The sequence below is a fragment of the Notamacropus eugenii genome, chromosome 3 (assembly GCF_028372415.1).
Source record: "Notamacropus eugenii isolate mMacEug1 chromosome 3, mMacEug1.pri_v2, whole genome shotgun sequence".
NCBI lineage: Eukaryota > Metazoa > Chordata > Mammalia > Diprotodontia > Macropodidae > Notamacropus > Notamacropus eugenii.
The window spans coordinates 119141293-119163502 of record NC_092874.1 but is presented as its reverse complement, the minus strand read 5'-3'; the positions used below and the strand labels follow the sequence as shown (position 1 = coordinate 119163502).

At 35.8% G+C, this 22210-nt stretch overlaps 1 protein-coding gene across 2 annotated transcripts in view; it reads left to right on the top strand.

Moving 5' to 3' along the window:
- Positions 1 to 22210, top strand: part of MKLN1 (muskelin 1) — a 244633-nt gene that overhangs the window by 78373 nt on the left and 144050 nt on the right. For both annotated transcript variants that reach the window (XM_072650124.1, XM_072650123.1), the window contains exons 5-6: positions 7513 to 7622; positions 14294 to 14486. In XM_072650124.1, coding sequence (XP_072506225.1) covers positions 7513 to 7622; positions 14294 to 14486 — 303 coding nt within the window. The remainder of the gene's footprint in view (positions 1 to 7512; positions 7623 to 14293; positions 14487 to 22210) is intronic.

Sequence of the window (22210 nt, the reverse complement as noted above, 5' to 3'; positions counted from 1 at the left end):
TGCTGGAGATTCTGTCCCTGAAGCCTGCTCGGATCTGCTCCTCTTGGCGCTGGGCAGCCAACGCAGGGCTGGGCTCTGCTCCATGCCCGCAGCTCGAAGAACCTTTTGCGAGAGGTTTTCAGGCTCTCTGGAACAGAAATCTTGTCCGCTCCGCTGTTCTGTGGCTTCTCCTGCTCCCGAATTTATTGGCAGCTCTTTTCTACAGATATTTCATGGGCTGTGGGTTCGGAGCTAGCGTATTTGTGTGTTTCTACTCCTCCATCTTGGCTCCGCCCCCCAAAAAGTGATCTTTTCGAAGTCTAGAGGCATGTGTTTTGGATCGCTTTCTTTGTCATATATACAGTATTTGATCCATATATTATCCCGTCTCCCTGCTCTTGTTGATATTTATTTTGTCTCCAACTAGTTTGTCAGTTCCCTGAGGGCAGAAATGTATCTTTGATGTTTTATTACTCATGGCAACACAGTATAGTGAAGTGAGCCTACTAGGCACTCAATAAATATTTGTTAGGCCAACTTCTAATGAATTCAACTTAAAATTTCCCTTCCTTAGAGGATTTTGAAATATTGCCTGTGGCCTTGGAAAAGAAGATCCTTCACAAACAGCATGATTATAGTTTCGGAATTTCTGTCAAAGTCAGTAGTTAAAATGCAGCAGTGACAAATACAATTGTCTTTAGGCCCATGATAAAAAAAATGATGAAAGAAACCTTCTAAGGAACTTAGGCGCAATTTTTCTGACTAATTGGTTTCTCAAAAAGTGTTAATATCCCTCAGAGGACTCTAATATTCTGTATCATAAATACACACAACTGAAAATACTGTACAATGCCAAATGAGACTGGCTTTTTCATACATTGTTGTGTCTAGATAGTGATAGTAATGCAAAAAAAAAAAGAAAAGAAAGAGCTGTTCATTTAAAAAATTAAAAATACATAGCAGTGAATAAAAGGAAATTCAGGAAAGGACATAGACAAACAAGACAGTGTACATTCTGTTGTGTTGAGTTGAATATATACTAGCAAGTATTTATTAAGTGCTTATTTTGTACCAGAAACTATTTAAAGCACTGGGGATACAAAGAAAGGTAAAAATAGCCTGTTCTCTCAAGGAGCTCGCATTCTGATTGGGGAGAGAAAGTATATAACTGGTTACTTAGAAGATAGACACAAACAATAGGAGGATGGTAATTTCTGAGAAGAAGGCACTAGCAGTGGCTTGGGTGGACTGGGAAAGGACCAAGAATATGAGTTGAAACTGCTTGCAATAGACCAAGGTAGTTAGTGTGCTGGGTGCTAAAGATAAAAATTCAAAAAATGTTAACAGTCCCTACTCTCAAGGAGTATATGTTATATTGGCAGAGACAATATGTACGTTTATAGTTATATGCAATAGAAATACAAAGTAGAGAAGAAAGGCTGAGAAGTTTGAGGTCAGGAAAGACTTTATGTAGAAGGAGATAATTGAGTATCTTGAAGTGAGAGATTCTGCGAGGCAGAGATGAGGAGGCAGTGTATCTCATAGAGAGGATGACCAGTGCCAACTCATGGAGACCAGAGATGGATTTCCCTCCGAGAAACAGAAGGCAAGTTTGGACTTTGTCAGGTAAAATGGAAAAATGGATCAACTCCTTTTTTCTCTTTTGTATTTTTTCTCTAACTGACTTTGCTGCCCTATTTTGTCAGTTCACATTGTTTCAAGGGTAAAGTGAAAGTGTTGCTCGTCAGATTAAAATATTGTGTCACCATGCTAGTGTCAAAGTTGGTATCTGTCACAGTGCAGAGTTTATTTGAACTATTGACTAGCTTTGTGCTACTAAAAGTCTTCTTGGAGGATGCTGTCCTCTGGGGGCACTGAGGTTTTGGTATCTCTGTGATCTTTGTTGATACAGCATTTTCTCTAGGGATTTGGCTATCCCTGGACATCCTTTTTTTTTTTTTTTTTTTTTTTTAATCATCTTGGAACTAGGCAGAGGAAATTGACTTTATAATTTACTTCTGGTAGAAACCTTTGGCTTTTAGAATTGCTTAATCTGCAGTTAGATGGGAAGTAGGGAAAAAAAAGACCATGTAGTGTAGGAAAAATAAGGCAGAATGTTCAGGGGAAAACCTGAATTCATATAACCTGGGTTACTTTGGCAAGGAAAGGAAATAAGTACCTACATATTTACTCAGTTGAATATAGATATTTAGAAAGTAATGGACCAATTTTTTGTTTCTAATGCAGTCAGTTTCATTTTGCTTCTTGAAATCATCCTAGATGATAGGATAACTTTTCTAATGTTATTTTTATTGAACTCTTTTGTTTTTATATCATCTTCATTTCTAATATGTCCCTCCCTCATAGTCATACCCCTTGAACCATACATTGTAACAAAGATTTTAAAAGAAAGAGGCATAAGAAGGGAGTTCAGGAAAATCCAACCAGTGCATCAGCTATGCTGACAATATATACAATATTTCACATCCCTGAAAAAAATCCCTGCTAAGAAGGAAAGGAATTATATCTTTTCACCTCTTTCCTAGAGCTTCATTTGCTAACTTACTTTTAATAAGCAATTTTTCCAAGAATACACTTAAATAAGAACAAAATTATAATGCCATACCCTAATACAATTGATTCTCAATTACATGAGGATTCATGCACCAAGAGTAACCTTTTGCTTTCTGAAATAGCAACTCGTTTATATAGTACTATGCAATTTGTAAACAGTTTTCCTCACAACAGCTTTATAAGTTGGTGAGTACGAGTAATGTCCCCATTTTTTGATGAGGAAAGATGTTGAGAGAGTTTTGAATTCAAGATCTCACAACTCTTAAGTTACTGACCTGCAGTTCCAGCCCTGATTTTCTGATTCTGATACCCAGACTCTTCCCATTGTCTTCTACCTGTGCTGATAAATTTCAAACTCTTCATTAATTTTTTGTTCCATTCATGCAAGTTCTGCAGATTGTGATCATTGTGTTTCAGATTTATGGGATCTGTATTACTCTGGCTGATGGGCTTCTTGCTTGACTATAATTGGTATTAAAAGTCTTATTTTTTAAAAAAAAGTTAGAAATTCAGTGATAATTTAGCTTTTGTTCAATGAAATAAAATTCTATGAGAGAAATTATCGTACTATTGTTAATTGCCAGTTACTAATCTGAAACCCAGGATTTTATCCTATTTCCTCATTAAGGTCCAGCTCTTGTTAAAGTCAGTCTCTGAAGAATATGATTGATGAGATTACTCTCAGTCCTCAAGGAACATGCTGGTCAATTTTGGGTGGAACCCACCCAACTAGGAGACCTAACTTCTGTTAAGAGTATAAGTAGAATCCAGTCTGGGCAAGTCCTTACCCTAGGGAAAGGAACCCCTGTCTTTGTACCCCTCCGTTAGAGTTTAAGGTGATCCAGCTCATGAAGGAGAAAACCAACCAGAGTGGACAGGAGATGGATTCCCCATCCAGATTGCTGGAGACTGCTAAGTCTCATGATTAAGCCACATTCTTAGCAGGAGAGGCTGAAAACTTTTAGCCCACCTCCTTGCTAAATGTCCTTCAGTAGGGTTAATTTTCACTTGTCAAGGGAATTCTCTGTCTTTGGTTACCGAGAGAAACCACTGAACATCAATTTATTGATTGCTGACTAACTTAATTAGTAAATTGATTATTACCCAGAAGCTCTGTCTCTGGGTTTTCCATTTGTTTCACCGTGTGTTAATGAAATGAGACCAGATATGTGATCAGTCTTTCAAATTCATCACAGGCAGTTTCCAAATAATAAACAGTGGATTTATAAATGTGCTGTACAGGTCGGTGCCTGATTGGTTACATACTTATTTCACTTTCTACCTTTTCCATCCTCCATGCTTCCTACTTGAGGCAGCAGTGATCTTCAAAGAACTGACCCATTTTTTCCTCCCATTGCCTTTTTCTTTCCTATCAGAGGGATCCTATTCATGTCATGTCCTTATATGCCCATAACCCCTTTTAGAATTCAGGATGCTGTTTTAAAAAAATATAAATGATGTTTAAGCATAGTTGAAATCAACAGTTCTGGATATTAATTACTGATAATAAGACAACTCAATTTTATATAACATGTTACCCCAACTCTGTGCTATGAATTTGTTCATTCATTCCACAAGCTTCACTTACGTGACTGACACTGGAGATAGAAGGACACAAATAAATTGATCCTTGCCCTCAGATACCCAGTTTTTAGGATATTTTAAACTTAACTATGTATGTATCTCTTCCCCTTCCTTGGGCCAAACATAAGTTTTTTGAGGGCAGAGATATTTACATGGTGTAATACAAAGTAATTTTTGTTACGTGGCAGGAGGAAAGATACCAGCAACTGGACAGGTCAGAACTGTCCTTGTGAGGTACCACTGCCATAAAGATGCAGAGATGGGAAATGGAAATCTTAGGTAGCTGAAACATAGTGTGTAAAGGGGAGCAGAAGGTAGGTTTAAAAAAGGTGCTAAACAGAGAAGTTTGTATTTTATCTTGTAGGCAGAAGAAAACCATTATTTGAGCAGAAAGAATGACCATTGCTTTAGGAATATAAATTTTGATAACTATTTGGATAATGAATTCATGAAAGAAGAGACTGGATACAGGGAGCCCAGTTAAGAGATTTTTTACAGTAGTTCAGGTGAGAGTTGATGGGGTCCTGAATGAGAGGAGTTTTGGTATGAGAAAAGGGATTTAAAAGATACTATGGAGATAGAATGAACAGATCTTAGCAGTTGATTGGCTGGGGAGGAGCAATGTGAGAGTGAAGAATGAAGGTTAACTCGCAGGTTGTGAAGCTTGGAAGGATGATGAAATTACGGAAATTAGTACAGAAGTACAGAAATTAGGGGTTCTTAAAGAAAGATAGTGAGTTCTATTTTGGACATGGTAAATTTGAAATGTCTCTGGGACATTTGGGGGCAGCTAAGTGCTGCAGTGAATTAAGCATGTGAAATGGAGAAGACCTGAGTTCAAATCTGGTCTCAGATACTGGCTGTGTGATCCTGGCCAAGTCACTTAACCATGTTGGCCTCACCTCATCTGTAAAATGAGCTGGAGAAGGAAATGGTAAACCATTCCAGTGTCTTTGCCAAGAGAACCCCAAAGGGGATCAGGAATAGTTGGACATGACTGAAAGGACATGGTAAATGGGACAGTCAGTTTAAAATAACCAATGGGCAGTTGGTGATGGAAGGACTGGCACTAAGGAGACATTAGAGCTGGCTATATTTTTTTGGCAGTCACTTGGCGTAGTAATGATAAATAAACCTATAGGAGCTGATTGAGAAGAGGACCCAGAACTATCTTAAGTATCCAAAGGTTCATAGGATTTAAAGTTAAGAATAGAATCTTAAAGATCTAACAGCTCAACTTCTTTATTTTAAAAATAAAGAAATTGACACCAAGAGAGGTTATATGATTTACCTATAGTCATCTTGTAGTAAATAGGAAATGCGAAGATTCAAACGCAGTTTTCTTGACTCTCTGGACTATACTTGGTAGTTTATTACCATTTTACAGATGTGGAAGCTTAGACCCAGAAAAATTAAGTGACTTACTCAAGAATACAGAGTCTAATGTGTGTGCGATCCTAGAGTGGAATTCTTTTAAGCATGTTAAGTTATTCTTGAGTTTTCACTCCCTAAATCTAGTATATTCAGCCGGCTGGTTGTATCATATCTGTTCTACCACAACAGTATCTTTCATCCCTTTTCTCAGCTGTTCTGGTTACCACTCTGGTTCAGGCTTTTATCATGTTGTGCCTTAACTATTGTATCTGCCTCCTTGAGGCTTCTTGCCTCAAGTATGTTCTACTCTCCTGTTCCTTTACAAAAGTGATTTTCCTAAAGTACAGATCTAATCACACTTCCCCCTAGGCTCCAGTTTTTCCTTATTGCAAATAGTATCAGATGGAAACTGTCCTCCTTGTCATTTAAATCTTTTCACCCGACTCCAGCCTACTTTTTTACCATTATTATACAGACCTCTATGCACTCTAAGATCCAGCTAATCTGCCCTTCCAGCTTTCACCACTTCTCATCTCTGTATATTTTGTATTGACTCCCTTGTGCCTAGACTTCATTCCCTTTTCACTTATGCTTCTTAAAATTTGTTGTTTCCTTCAAAACTCAACTGAAGCATTGAACTGAAAACAACTCAGCTGAAAACAAACTGAAACCCAAAACATTTCTTGATTCCACCCTCCCCGCCCACACTGCTGATGCCATTCCTCCCAGTTTTCTGTGCTTATTTTACATATATTTTGTAGATACATGTTGCCTTTTTTAATCTAATGTAATGTAAGAAAAATTCCTTGAGGTCAGGAGCTGTTTCATTTTCATCTTAGTATCTTCTGTGCCTGCAACAGCTATTAAAGTGTATTGGTTTGTTGATTTGATTGGAGGGCCATTTGATTTGTTAATTTGATGTTTGGAAGGGATTTTGGTGGGTGTTAGGATGCAAGGAAGGAAATATGGCAAGACATACTTGTAAGCAAAATTAGTTTGGCAGCACTGTGAGGTTTGGATTAGAGCAGTGGGAAAATCGACCTGAAGACTATTTTACTAGTTCAGGGGATGTTAATGAAGGCCTGGACTATCTTCATGTTAACTTAAAATGAGAGAAAGAACCCCTATTTTCTGACTTGAAGTTCAAGTCTCTCGCTGTCTGATATTATTCTTCCCTCCATTCCATACTTGAGGCACATTCTATATTGAGTATATTTTTGTGAAACAGACTTAAAAAGTAGTCTTACTGCCATCTTTAACATTTTAGAGGAAGATGTGGTCTAATACCCAAGCACGTGATGGACAGTGTGTTTTTTATACAGCCTATTCCTAAATCTACTATAAGCACAAATGATGAAATAGAGTAAATATTTGAAGTTAATATGCATTTATCCTTGTAACTTTAATTGATGTTCAACGAAAATCAGCCCCTTGTGGTATTGAACAAGGCATTCTAGGCTTGTGTATTTGTCATTTGTTAGGATTAGCTTTGTTTGTTTTAAGGCATCTTTGCTTGTCATGTTGGTATTGGTGTGACCATTTTACTTAGGCTTTTATACATTGTTCATTTTATAATTCAGATACAGGAGAACACCAAAACACCTGGTTAAATGTATCTTTCCTTGAACTTAACAGTTAGTTTCTTAGTGTAAGGCCTACATAGTAGAGTGCTGGAGTAAAAAGTATGTTCATTGGGTCCAGGAGATCTGGATTCAGATTTCCACTCAGGACACTAACTAGCTCTGTCAGTCTTGTCAGTCAAACAAGACACTGCACCTCTGTATGTCATAGGCAGCTCTCTAGGTTTGATCTACTAAGTCATAGATTGGATGTGATCTACTCTCTAATCTACATCATTGGAGGAAGTTCCTATAGACAATTCTCTAGGTCTTAGGTTGCTCCTGCATTACTCATACTATTGGCCTTTTTTGTTATTTGATAGTGCTCTATTTGGAATGTATGAATTTTAAAATATTTCCTTCTCTTTTTTTTCCTTTTAAGTTCCACTCTTGTCCTGGGGACCCAGCTTTAACTTTAGCATCTGGTATGTTGAACTGAATGGCATTGATGATCCCGATGTTGTGCAACCCTGTCTCAATTGGTATAGCAAGGTAGGACTTAAATTAAAACCCTTTTGTTGCATTTCCAAAGCTCTGTTAAGTTACCAGTCAATAAAGAAATATTTATTGAGAATTCTGTTAACATTCTGAGAATTACATGCATTTGACCCTGAGTCTTCACTCAGAAGACTACTATTATCATTGCCAAATCATCTAGCTCTAACAGGAGATAAACTATATATTAATTCTAGAAGAATATATTTAACATAAAGTGTATAAACTTGTTCTTGAGAAGCAATATGGTACAGAGTAGAATCACTAGTCAGTAAGCATTTGCTTCTACTGTGTACCAGGTACTGTTTTAAATGTTGAGAATACAATTAAGAAAAAGATTGCCTCCACCCTCAAAGAACTTACATTCTAATGAGGGAATGCAATTTACAGAAGGGAATAAAAAAGTGGGGAGTGGGGATGGAGCAGGAATGGTATTGATGTCTGGAAAGTCTGAAGCCAAACTGATTAGGGAATGGAGATTGAGTGACCTTAGCCCCTTCCCAAAATGAAAGCCCCTGGAGGAACTCCCCAATGAGAGGAGGAGGATGGCATAGCATGTGTTCAGTGTGAGGAGACTGAAGAGACAGATAAAATGAACAACACTTGTGCTTAGCTCAAAGGTGTTAAGGGTGGGGGGGAAGGTTGTTTTACATAGTACTGAACTGACACTGAAACATTAGGCTTCTATTTTATTAAATAGAATGATTATTATATATTGTATCATGTGTCATATACCATATCTTATATTATAATTTGTAAATACTTTATTTTTATTTCTTATTGGACTTCATTTGACACTGCTTCTAACGGTGTTTAGAAGGGAAATTTAGCTTCCCTACTTTTTACTTTCCTTTCACTGCCATGGCAAATGATATATAAACATTCAGATGTAGTACAGGATAATAGTAACAATAGTATTTATATAATGCTTTAAGGTTTTTATATATATATATATATACATATATATATATATACATATCTGTATATATATACATACATGCACATATATATTATTGTTTATATAAGGTTTATATAAATATATTCATATATATAAATGTTATTGTTACTATTAGCACTTCCTCAATATTATCTCATTTTTATCTTTTAAAAATCACTGAAAAGTAGGCACTATTATACCGTTTTACAAATGAGACTGAAAGAAGTTAAGTGACTTGCCTAGAGTCACAAAGCTAATAAGTATCTGCCACTGGATTTGAACTCAGGACCTCTTGACTCCAAGCCTAGTTCTCTATCTACTGTGCTATCTAGTTATCCATTTTTTCTAAAGTTGAGGCAGATAGGTGGTGTAGTGGATAGAGCACCAGTGCAGGAGTCAGGAGAACTTGAGTTCAAATCTCACCTCAGATACTTGACACTCACTAGCTGTGTGACCTTGGGCAAGTCACTTAACCCCAATTGCCTCATCCTGGGTCATCTCCAGTCATCCTGATGAATATTTGGTCGCTGGATTAGTTGGCTCTGGAGGAGAAGTGAGGCTGGTGACCTGCACATCCCTCACTCACTCAAAACAAAGTCAAGTGCAAGTCATGTCATCATTTCTCTGATGTCATGGTCTTCTTCGGCAATGAAGGATGACATGCTTTTGTAAAGTTAATCTTTTAAAAATACAAATTTGTTTATTTTTTTACTTAAGAGTAGAATTTTCTTATTTACTAGGTTTTCTTAAAGTCTTTTTGTCTAGTCTTTCAGTAGCTGCTGTTTCGTACCCCAGCAGAATAGAAAAGGTGCCCCCCCCCCAAAAATGGACAGATTTGCCCTAGTTACATTGTTACATTAAGATCAATATTCAAGACAGTTTCTTGAGATTTGATTTCCTGTTTCTTTCTGCTCTTAGACCTCCCTGCCTGGTTTGTTTGTCAGCCCAATAATATTGAACCATTAAAAACTAAACCACCTTTCTTTTCTGAGGTCCAGATTGATAGATCCTAGAGAAGTCAAGATACATATACATGTACATATGCATACATATATACAAATACATATGTATGTATATGTTTTATATATATATATATATATATATATACACATATATACAAACATATATATTTATTGTTTTATACTCTCATAGGTCTTGCTGCCCTTATGACTTTCTGTTTATTCAGTAAAGGAAATGATCTGTGCATAGATCATTGTGATGATAGAGAAAAATCTTTCTCAGTAAAGTGTGTGGCTCTCCTGTATATCACGTTAGAGGGTCTTACTGTACCCATGAGTTATATGGAGTTTTCAAGGAGGACTAGCATTTCTAGTGTAAGGACTTGTTGAGTCCTTTTTAGGGCTGCTCATCTATTTTTGGTGAACACCTGGTACTTAGCTTTTACCTGTGGCTCCAAGAACGGTAGCATGTGCAGCTGTCACACCTTGATAAATCATCTTGGATGGGCCTCAGACTTGTTGGTAAGTTATTGTGATGTCTACCCAAAGCACATGAAGATTTCCCTTAATGAAATGGGCATGAAGATGGCTGAAGTAGATCCATGGAGTGCTTAGCACTTGATCAGATATTGAAGATGCCATCTTCTGCATCCTGGTTACAGGGCTTGTTTCCAACACAACCACATCTATGATTACTTTCTAGCATTTCCCTCTTCTACCTTCTCAGGGAGTACTGCCTTATTGGCTACTCTTTTCAGTTATTTGATCACCTACCCCTTGAGGTCAGGCTAGATCCCCACTTTGGAGGCAAGTAACCTAAACTTTATACTAAAACACTTCATTTTCTGTGCCCATCCTTCATATTTTGGTCAAACCAGTATTCTTAGTCATATATGTAATATGTATGTGACAATCCTCTTCTCAGAAACCATTAGTATCTATTATTATTCATATTCCTATGTGTAGTACTTAAGCACCCCATCCCCAAACCCCTGGATCACTGCCTTGTGATGGAGAGGCTTGCACAGTTCAGTGTGAAACTATGAGCTGTGCTGTGCTGATACCCAAGACAGACAGGCCATAGTAGAGAGTTCTGACAAAAGGTGATGCACTGGGGAAGGAAATGGTAAACCACTCCAGAATCTTTGTCATGAAAACATCATGGATAGTACTAAAATGCTAAAAGAAATGACTTTGGAAGAGGTTAGAAGGTGTCCAGTCTACTAGAAGAGAATGGAGGACAAATGCAAGTAGCTCCAGTACTAATGAAGCAGCTGACCCAAGCTAAAAGGTAGCTCAGCTGTAGGTGTGTCTGATGACAAAAGGAAAGGCTGATGCTGTAAAGATCAATATTTATTGCATAAGTACCTGGATTGTAATATCTATGAATCATATAGGAAATGGAAAGATTAAACATAAACATCTTGGGTGTCAGTGAACTTAAATGTATGAATTCAGTTCAAGATTACTACATATATTACTGTGGGAAAGACTTTCTTAGAGGAAATGGAGTAGCCCTTATAGTCAGTATAAAAGACAAAATGATACCTGTTTGAGTCCAGCGCAGACTGTTTAGCATAACAGTAATACAAGTCTGTGCTCTAGTCACTTATGTCAGAAAGACCAAAGATGATCAGTTCTGTGAAGACCTACAACGTCTTCTAGAAATAACACCAAAAAAATATCACATTCATCATAGGGGATTGGAATGCTAAAGTAAGATATCAAAGGATAATTGGAATAACAAGCAAGTTTGGTCTTGGAGTTTTGTCAAGATATCTCATTGGTCAGAGCAAACTCCTCTTTTTCAGCAACTCAGAAGGCAACTCTACACATGAACATCACCAAATGGTCAAAATAGAAATCAGATTGATAATATACTTTGCAGTCAGAGGTAGAAAAGCCCTTAAAACAAGACCTGGAGCCGACTCTGGCTCAAGTCATGAGATTCTTATTGCAAAATTCAGACAAATTGAAGAAAGTAGGGAAAACCATCAGATCATATAGGTGTGACTTAAATAATATCCCTCATATGAAGTGAAAGTGATAAATAGATTTAAGGGATTAGATCTGGTAGATAGAATGCCTAAAGAATAATGGACAGAGGTTTACAGTGCTATCTAAGAGGCAGCACAAAAACATTCTAAAGAAAAATAAGAGCAAGAAATCAAAATGGCTGTCTGACGAGGTTTTATAAATAGCTGAAGAAAAAAGGAGATGAAAAGGAAAGGTGAAAGGCAAAAATATATCCAACTGAAGGCAGAATTTTAGAGAATAGCAAGGAGAGTTAAGAGGGTTTTCTTAAATGAACAATGCAAAGAAATAGAAGAAAACAGTAGAATGGCAAAGACGAGAAAATTAGAGATGTAAAGAGAAAGTTTCATGCAAAAATTGGCACTATAGAAGACAGATGGTAGGGACTTAACAAATAGAAGGAGTGGCAAGAATGTACAAAAGAAATATACAAGGAAGATATTCACATCACAGGTAGTCACGATGGTGTGGTTATTGATCTAGAGCCAGACATCCTGGAGAATGAAGTCAAGTGGATCTTAGGAAGCATTAAGGCTGACAGTAAGACTGATGGAGGCGATGGAGTTGCAGCTGAGCCACTTAAAATCCTAAAAGAGATACTGTTAAAGTGGTGCACTCAGTGTTACCAGCACTTTTGGGAAACCCAGCAGTGACCATTGGATTGGAAATGATCAGTTTACATTCCAGTTCTAAAGAAGGGCAGTGTCAAAGAAGGTTCAAATGATCAGCTTCACTCATGGGACACTCTAGCAAAGTTACGCTCAAGATTTTGCAAGCTAGGCTTCAGCATTATGGGAACTGAGAATTATAAGAACAGCAGGCTAGTTTTCAGAGGCAGAGGAACTAGAGACCAAATTGCCAACATTCACTGGATTATGGAGAAGCGGAGATGAGAGTGCCAGATCATCTTACTTGTCTCCTGAGGGACAAGTAAGTGGAACAAGTATGTGGGACAAGAAGCAACATTTAGAACAGAACATAAAAAGTTGTGTAAACTTTCTTAAAGTTGGAAAAGGGGTGCAACCAGGCTGTATATTGTTACCTTATTTATTTAACTTACATACAGAGTACATCATGTGAAATGCCAGGCTGGATAAATTGAAAGCCAGAATTAAGATTGTGGGGAGAAATATTAACAACCTCAGATATGCAGAGGATACCACTCTGATGGCAGCAAGTGAAGAGGAATTAAGAAGACTCTTGATGTGGGTGAAAAAGGAGAGTATAAAAGCTTACTTGAAGCTTAATATCAATAAAACTAAAATCTTGGCAGGTGGTCCCATTCTGGCAAGTAGAGGGAAATGAAATGGAAGCAGTGTCAGATTTTATATTCTTGGGCTCAAAGAACACTAGGTGGTGACTGCAGACATGAAGTTGAAAGATGCTTGCTCCTTGAAAGGAAAGTTATGGCAAATCTGGACAGCATACTAAAAAAAGCAGAGAAACTATCTTGTCAACAAAGGTCTGTATAGTCAAAGCTATGATTTTTCCAGTAGCAATGTATGATTTTGAGAATTGGATTGTAAGGAGAGCTGAGTGCTACAGAATTTTTTCAATTAAGTCCTTCCCTGTACTTCAGAGGTGCTGGTTTTGTGCCTCTTTGATGAATTTGGGACTGTGTATGTATCTTATTTCCCTACTAGACCACACTCTCTATGAGGACAGGTACAGTGTCTTAAATAAACACTTTAAAAATGTTTCGTAAATTTCATGTAAATCATAGTTGAAGTAGTCATAGGAGGAGATGAGAGAGAAAAATGGAGAGAGTATATATAGAAAGAGAAAAGGACTAATGACAGAGTCTTATGATCTGTTTGTTTTGTTCTGTTTTGATTCTTGTTGGACAGATCTTTTTCAGAAGTTTAAGTGGTATTCTTGTCTCACTAAATAAGGGATGGCAATTGAAAGTTTCTCTTTCAAAGCGTCTTGTGATGTTTTTAATGTCATACTTATGATTAAATCTTATTGTGTAGTATGGTAGCTTTAGAAAGTATAGAAATTGTATTTTTGGCTTCAGCATTTTCTCCTTTGTAACTGTGGAGAAGTTGGGCAGGAAAAATCAGTTATTTGATATCCTTTGTTGAGGAGTAGAGCATGTCTGGTAAATTGAAGTTTTATTATATTATCGTTTTGTAGTGACAGAGAAACTGAATAGGTCACATGGTTGATACTTATATTACCTGGTTTGTAGTCTAGTATTGTATATGTGTGGAGGTGAGAGTATGTAAATGCCTGGGAATAATGGTTGTTTTACTGAAATGTGAGAGCTATTATGTAATATTTCTTGAGCAGCAAAGCACATTAAGCATCATGACCTACTTCACCTTCAGAGTATAATGAGGTTAATTCCTAAAAGTCCCATGTTTATACATATTCTTATGTAATTCTTACATTTATTTTCTTTTAGTGAAAAGGACCCATTTTTTTCTTCCAAAATGTATAGTTATGTAAATGTTGATTGGCATACTTATATAAATAATTTCAAATAGTTATAGAAATGGTTACTTTATTACTTTCCTTTATCATGATGATTGGCAAGTACTTGGACAAAAAAAGTTAATGGCTTTTGGCATTTATATGGAAAAAAGATGCTTCTATTTTAGGAAAATGGGGGGGTGGAAAATTAGTACTTTGCTCCTGTTAATAGTAGATTTCTTGGCTTTTAAATTGATATTTTGCACCATTAGCAGTCACTACAAAGCAAATCTCTCCTTTTAATTTCTCTTGTGTTCTAGTAGTACCGTGAACAGGAAGCCATTCGCCTTTGTCTGAAACACTTCCGTCAACACAACTACACTGAAGCTTTTGAATCACTACAGAAAAAAACGAAGATTGCACTGGAACATCCCATGTTAACTGATCTGCATGACAAACTGGTGTTGAAGGGTGATTTTGATGCTTGCGAAGAGTTGATTGAAAAAGCTGTAAATGGTAAGATATTTAGAATGTAAGTTTAGATTTGCTTTTGTGTGTTTATAAAGTTAATTCTGCTGTTTATATTGACAATATCATGCTTAAATGTATACATCTTATCCTCTCATTAAAGCGATAACCTCTTTGAGAACAGGAGGTCTTAGTATAAGGTTCAAACATACTATATTTTACACATTCAAATAGCATTTGTACTAAGTAAGAGCTAGAATAGATATCTGGGGAGGATACACATTCATTTCAACAATGCTGCCTTCAGCATCTTTATTTTCACTAACATCCAGTTGAAATTTAGCATTTCTTTCAATTATTTAAAAATATTATTTTATGAAGGGGTAATCCATAAGCATCTCCAAGACTACAAATAAAAGGTCCATGGCCCCGAAAAAAAGAAAAAACCCAGAATCTGATAAACTATATTTTTGGTTTAAAAAAAAAACCTTTATCATTAGTGATGGTTTGTTTAATGAAGTAATTATGATTTTCTTGTGTAGGTTACAAGATGATTTTTCAACAGTTCTAAAACAAAATTTTTTTAAAATGTTAACAGAAATATTAGTACAATTATAAGAAATATATTACCTTCTAAGAGAATTACTTTGAAAAGAATGTATGAGTTTGTGTATATTTATTTGAGAACCAGTCTTGTTACTTTATAACCTAACCATACAGTGATGTAATAGAGAAAAGTACTGATCTTGTAGAAGACCTTGATTCAGGCCTTGCTTTGTCATTGCTGTGTGACCCTGAGCAAGATTTTTAACCTATTCCTGTTTCTTCATCTCTAAGTGGAAATAATATATAAACTTTATCTACAGATAAAGAAATAGGCATATGTTAAAAATTCACTTTAAAGTCTCCTAAAAATGTGAACTGTTATTATTAACCCACTCTAATGGCTAACACAGTAGTAAAAGATATGAGGCACTCAGCAAATAGTTGTATTGTCTTGTGTGTATTTAAACACTTATCAGGCATTGATCTTCCACAATTTTGTAAGACAGGATATCAGTACCATCATTTTACAGAAGAGCAAATTAAGGAAAATTGATTTAGCCTGGTAGTTAATGATTCTTTATTGAGTTGAAATGACCTGAGTGGCTGGACCTTCAGTTTCCTTACTAAAGTGTTCAAGACAGAGTCATTAGCATCATATGTTATTGAATGCTCACCTATATAAGACACTGAGTGGAATGCTAAACAACCAAATCCAATAAACTCACTGCCTTCTAACATCTTTTGATATATTTTAAATTTTACTTAGTTCTAAAAGAACAACTTTCAGCTCTGCAAAAGAAATAGAGATAAAATAAAATTTGGAGTAAAAGTGGAACATTCCATTATAAAAATCACTTAAGATATCAAAGCATGACAAGAATTTAAAGAGTATATAGCATGCCTTTAACTAGAGGTGTGTGTGGAGATTTAATATTTTTCCTTTTTCACTTAATCATTTGTTAAAGACCTACTATGTATAATCTACTCAGCACTAGGATAGTTACAAAGCTGCTATTTAGATATAGTTCCTGTCTTTTAAAAGCTATTATTTGAGGACATTTATTTTTAGGAGTTAGGAGAAAAGGAGAAAATACATAATCTCTAGTGATTGTACCTGATCACTGAGCTAAACACAGTTACTATTGTGCTTTTTTAATATCAGTTTTTCAATTTAAATACATTCATTTGCATCTTTCATATAGTGCAAGCTGGTCAGGAGGCATGGTTTATACAACCTAGTAATAGAGTCAAGAAACCACTAAAAACTCATTATTCCAGTCTAGAGTTTGTGCAATAAACTTGTTCTTCTTACTTTGAAGAGAAAAAATCTTGAGGGAAATTGAGAGCAACTATATTTGTGAGGCATATTCAAGGCATATTTTATATTGCTTTGGGTTCTGCATAGCTGGCTCTGCAGAAATGTCTAGTTAACAAACATTCCTTCCAGGGTTGTCCACATTTCTGCTTACTTCATTGATGATGCTGTTGGATGAATAAGGAAGTAAATAGCAGTCCTTTTGGTTTCTGTTCTTATTAAAAACATAGTGGGAGAGTGCAGAAAGGCCAAGTGCGCTAAATGGGAAAGTCTTAATTATAGAAAGCATTTCCAATTTCAAGTTTTTTTTGTAGAGAGGAAAACAAGTAACTGCTGTTTGTTATTATTCCATTTAAATATAGTCCATTTTAAAAGACTGTAGATCTGCATTGCACCTTTATTTTCCAACAGGATTCTTGCTATCCTGGGAGTAGTCTCTGAACTTAGATTCCATTAGATTACTGAGTATTCTTGAAGTAGTAGTTGCTATATCTTATGTAATATTGCTAGGGAAAAAGCAGGGCCCAGTAGCCTTTAGAGAACAAAACTGAATAGCTGGAGATTGGAATGCTACCTCCAAAACAGAAAAATCCTATTAAAACCTCAGGCATGGCTACTTTTATATATCCGAAAAGAGAATACACATACACACACATGCGCACACACACACACACACACACACACACACACTCTCTCTCTCTCTCTCTCTCTCTCTCAGGGAAGGGAACTGAGTTTAAATCTCTGAATTCTTGAAGTCTCAGTTTGAAACACGCTGACAGACTATACATTTGTATTTTCCTTTACTTTCTTTTCCTTCTGTATGACTTTCTGATAGTTTTAACCTATATAGCTTTACTTTCCTTCAGTCAGTATGTTTACTTGCAGTGCTTTTCAGGAATCCGTATTACAAATGAGACCAATTTTTCCTTTCATTCAGCAAACATTTATTAAATGCTACTGTATTCTCATAGGTGGAAGTTGGAGATCAAATAATACCCCTTACCTCTGTGTCACATTTTACAGTTTACAACGTACTTTGATGTGTTTCATTTCATTTGTAAACTGTCAAACACTAAATAAATGTAGACTATTACCAGAGCGTATACCCTTCCTTGGGAGGCACAGTGAATTGTGATGCAGTGTTATGACAGAGGAGGAAATTGGGGCCTGTCCTTTGTTCTGCTGCTTTCAACAACTTGCTGCAAGTGCAGTAGTCTGCTTATGTTTTTAGTTCTTTTAAATGGTTCAAATAAGTACTGTATGTGCCAATTATACAAGGAACCTCATTTATTAAAACATCTGCATACAGCCTATTAGAGTTTTGCTGTATTATAAATTTACCCAAGATTCATATGCTAATTGTGACAAATGTTAATTGAGCATAATTAATGATGATTCTATAGTGCAGAAAAACTCATTGGGAGAATGATTTATGTGGCTGCAGTCTCTTAGAAAGTCATCCAAGGAAATTTGAGCTTATGCCTTATTTTTCTATTGATAAATCTTGAAACAATAGTGATGCTGACAGTAGTTGGTACTGCTCATAATTGTATTTTTCTTCTACTGAAAAGCATTTAAAAAATCTCTTCCTTTAAGGGTTTTCTAACTTTTCAAAGTTACAGTGTGACCTGATCATGATCAAATAAAGGATTCCCATTCAACAATAAATACTATTTAAAACATTTGACTTGATTGTCTTTATTATGAGCACTTAACATTTAGAATTTGAGATCTGGAAGGGACCTTAAATTATATCTTTTCTCAGTTTCATCCCTATCACAAATAAAGACATTTGAAGTTTGAAAAAAATGAGATGACCAAGCCCTCCCTCCAGCATAGTGTCAAAGCCTGAATTAGACCCCAGTTCTTTATTGGAGCATCAGCAGGGAGGAAAGGTTATTAGCACAGGCTTTTTCATTTTAGATTGAGGAGCTTCAAAATATTTCTCACAGAATTATCAAAATAGACTCATACCGGAAAAGCCAGAAGATAAAGTAAATGTTGAGGAAACTATTGTGGGAGGACTTGTGTCCTTTCTTTGAGCATTTTGTTAGAATAGTAACAGTGTTTCCCAACGGATGAGTTAGAAAAGGCTCATGAGAGGACATTCCAGGCTAATTGTGTGAAACTGTTGGTGCTTTTGTGGGGCAGAATCATTGTCATTTCATGTTTGTTGTCACACTGTCGTGTTGACTCCTCATTATTTCTTGGTACTGTTAGGGGAAAAGATTTTGGATGACTGGCACATTATTGTTTTGGAGCAGGCAGGAAATTAAAGAAAAAGTATACTTCAGTGAGCATTCAGACTCCATTAGTTCTTCCTCTGGAGATGGGTAGCATTTTTCATAATCCTTTGCATTTTTCATAATTTTTTGGAATTGTCTTGGATCATTGTATTGCTGAGAATAGCTAAGTTCATTCATAGTTCAGCATTGTACAATATTACTGTTACTGTGTACAATTTTTTTGTGTGTGTTCCATGAACTTTTTGGATAGTCTTATAAATCCTTGGAACGCCTTTTAGGTGCAGTGTTTTTAAATGGACAAAATATAATAGATATTGATCACAAGCCCATTCTATTAACCTATACTTATCAAAAGGCATCTAGGGCGCTTAGTAGAGAGATTGCTGGATCTGAAGTCAGGAAAACCTGAATACAGTATGAAATCAACAACTTACTAGCTCTGTGACCCTGGGCAAGTTACGTAACCTCTATTTGCCTCAATCCACTGGAGAAGGAAATGGCAAACCAATATGGTAGCTTTGCCAAGAAAATCCCATGGATTGTGTGGTCCTTGGGGTCATGAAGAGTTGGACACAACTGAATAATAACACAGTTATTAAAATATTAAGCAGATTCATAGACTATGAGCTAAAAAAATTTAGCATTTGGTAACTTAATTCTTATTTTCTGCGTTGGTCCAAACATAGGCTGTATTTGTTAAAGAAGCTCTTTGAAAGGAAAAATTTTATGTAGGTATATACTGAAAATTGTTTCCATATCTGAGCAGTATGGCATTTCTTTAAATTCCAATAAAAGTATTTTAGTCATTTTTGTCTTTATTACTGTCTTCACATTTTCAATGACATTTTTTCTTCTTGAAACTTTACATAGTGTGTATTGTCTATTGCTCAAAGCAGGGGCGGTCAGATTCCATCTTGCTGTTATTATATGCCAGCAAGCTCAGAACAGTTTTTTTGTCATTTTAAAAATAATAAAACTTTATTTAAAGATGTAAAAACCATTCTGAGCTCTCAGACCAACTACTGTCTTAGAGAATAACTACAGGCTTCTGATTTTGTACAGTATAGATGTAGGAAATCAGATGTCATAAATTGGGGACAGTAAGACAAATGGTTAACCTCTGCATATGGAGATGGGAGAAAACATTGACGTCATGCTACAGTTTTTGTGAATGGTAGACTATAAGTAGATTAACCAGTTGGTAGTTTGTTTAAACTGTTTCTTATCTCTCACTAGATGTGTTTTTGGTGACATTTTGTTTTGTTTTGTTTTGTTTTTCCATTAGCAATACTCTGGAATGAAAGGAGACCAGCCTAGTTTTGTTACTTTTAGTGATTGATAAATGTTTGGTAGGCCAGAAAGTTACTATTTAATTTGTAAAGGCTGTTCTCATTCATGATACTATTGACAAACAAGTTATCTAAATTTCATTTTATTGCTTCATTTTTATTTTAAAGGACAAAAAAGAGGATAAGAATATATCAGGGATATACTTTTAAAAAAAATCTTTTATTTGACCTTGCTCATATGACTTTTGAACTCTTCTGCCTACTATCTTTCCTTTGGCTTTGGTGAAAACTGTGAAGGAGTTGATATTTTGAGTTAGAATTAGCCTCTAACTTCGGAGAAACTGCACTAAGGACACCAACTGTACAAGGAGATGTTGAAAAACTTGAATGTGTTGCATCTTTCTGATAGTTGTAGCGTGTCTGTGGAGATATTCTCTCTAGCCTTAATTCTGACTTTCTGTTGTTTTAAATAGTCTTTAGCAGCCAGGTTCACCTTTCCCAAGTCTTGGGATTACTTTTTGTAAGCTCTATCAGAATACAGGTAAATTAAAGCAAAGGTATACTGAGGTTTAAAGGGATGCAAAAAGACCTTTACCAATTTTAGTAAAATCACACGGGGTTCTGAAGGTCAGGTTTTTTTTTCTTTTTTAGGGGTATGGGGTAATTGGGGTTTAGAAGGGAATATGGGCATGCTTTCACAATACAATAAGAATAACAGACCCAAAATGCTAATTTTTTCTCTTTACATTTTATGTCATCATTTTTGTTTGGCTCATTTTATAGCACAACTTAAGTATGTACTATTGCAGGTCTACATATTTTTAAAAATCTCTAATGATATTTTCCCCCAATGTATGTAAAAACATATAAAAACAACTTTTAACATTTAAAAAAAATTTTGAGTTCCAAATTCTCTCCTTTCCTCCCTCCCTTCCCCTTTGCAGTCATGCAGAACATTTTTATGTTAGTCATGTTGTGAAAGAAAACATAGAAAAACAAAATCCAAGAAACTAAAGAAAAAGTATACTTCAGTCAGCATTCACACTCCATCAGTTCTTTCTCTGGGGATGGAGAGCATTTTTCATTATCCTTTGGAATTGTCTTGGATCATTGTATTGCTGAGAATAGCTAAGTTCATTCATAGTTTGTTGTTGTACAATATTACTCTTACTATTTACAATATTCTCCTGGTTCTGCTTGTTTTACTTTGCATCAGTTCATGTAAGTCCACTGGTTTTTCTGAGAGCAGCCTGCTTATCATTTTTTATGGCACAACACTGTTCCATTAAAATCATATATTACCACCAGTTCAGACATTCCTCGATTGATGGACATCCTCTCAATTTCCAGTTCTTTGCCACCATTAAAAGAGGTACTGTAAATATTTTTGTACATATAAATCTTTTCCTTTTTGTTTGTTTTATTCCTTTCTGGATACCTGTTAGTGGTAATGCTGGGGTCAAAGGATTATTCATGGTTTTATAGCCCTTTGGGCATACTTCTGAACTACTCTAGAGAATGGTTTAATTAGTATACCACTACCAACAGTACATAGTGTCTTAGTTACTTCACATCCCCTCCAACATTTGTCATTTTCTTTTTCTGTCATATTAGCCAGTTTGAGAGGTGTAGGGTGGTAGGTAGCTCAGAGTTGTTTTAATTCACATTTCTTTAATCAGTAGTGTTCTAAAGCATTTTTTTCATGTGATTATAGTTTTGATTCCTTTGTCTAAAAAATGCCTGTTTGTATCCTTTGATCATTTATTAGTTTAGAAATGGCTTTTGTTTTTATAAATTTGACTCCATTCTCCATATATTTGAGAAGTGAGGTCTTTATCAGAGAAATTTGCTGTGAAATTTTTTTTCACAGTTATGAATGCAGTGTATTTGCCTCCATCGTGTTTTTTGCCCTATTTATCCTACTCTCTCTCTCTCTTTCCTTTCACTCTGTGTCTCCTTAAAAGTGTTTTACTTCTGTCTCTTATCTACCCCAATCTGTCCTCCCTTTAATCACCCCCTCCTCTTTTCTTATCCCCTTCCTCTCCTACTTTCCTGTAGAGTTAAGATAGATTTCTGTACCCAGTTGAGTGTGTATGTTATTTCCTGTTTGAGCCAGTTCTGATGAGAGCAAGGTTCACATGCTTTCCCTCCAAGGTAAAACTCTTTCATATCAGATAATTTATCCTATTGTACTCCTCCCTTTCCCCTTCTTTCAGTGTATTCCTCTTTGATACCCCTTAATTTTATGTTTTTAGATAATCATCCCATCATATTTAACTTATACTCATGCCCTCTGTCTATGTCTTCTCCTTATTAAATGAGAAGGTATTTTAGGAGTTACAAGTAACATCTTCCCATGTAGGAATGTAAACAATT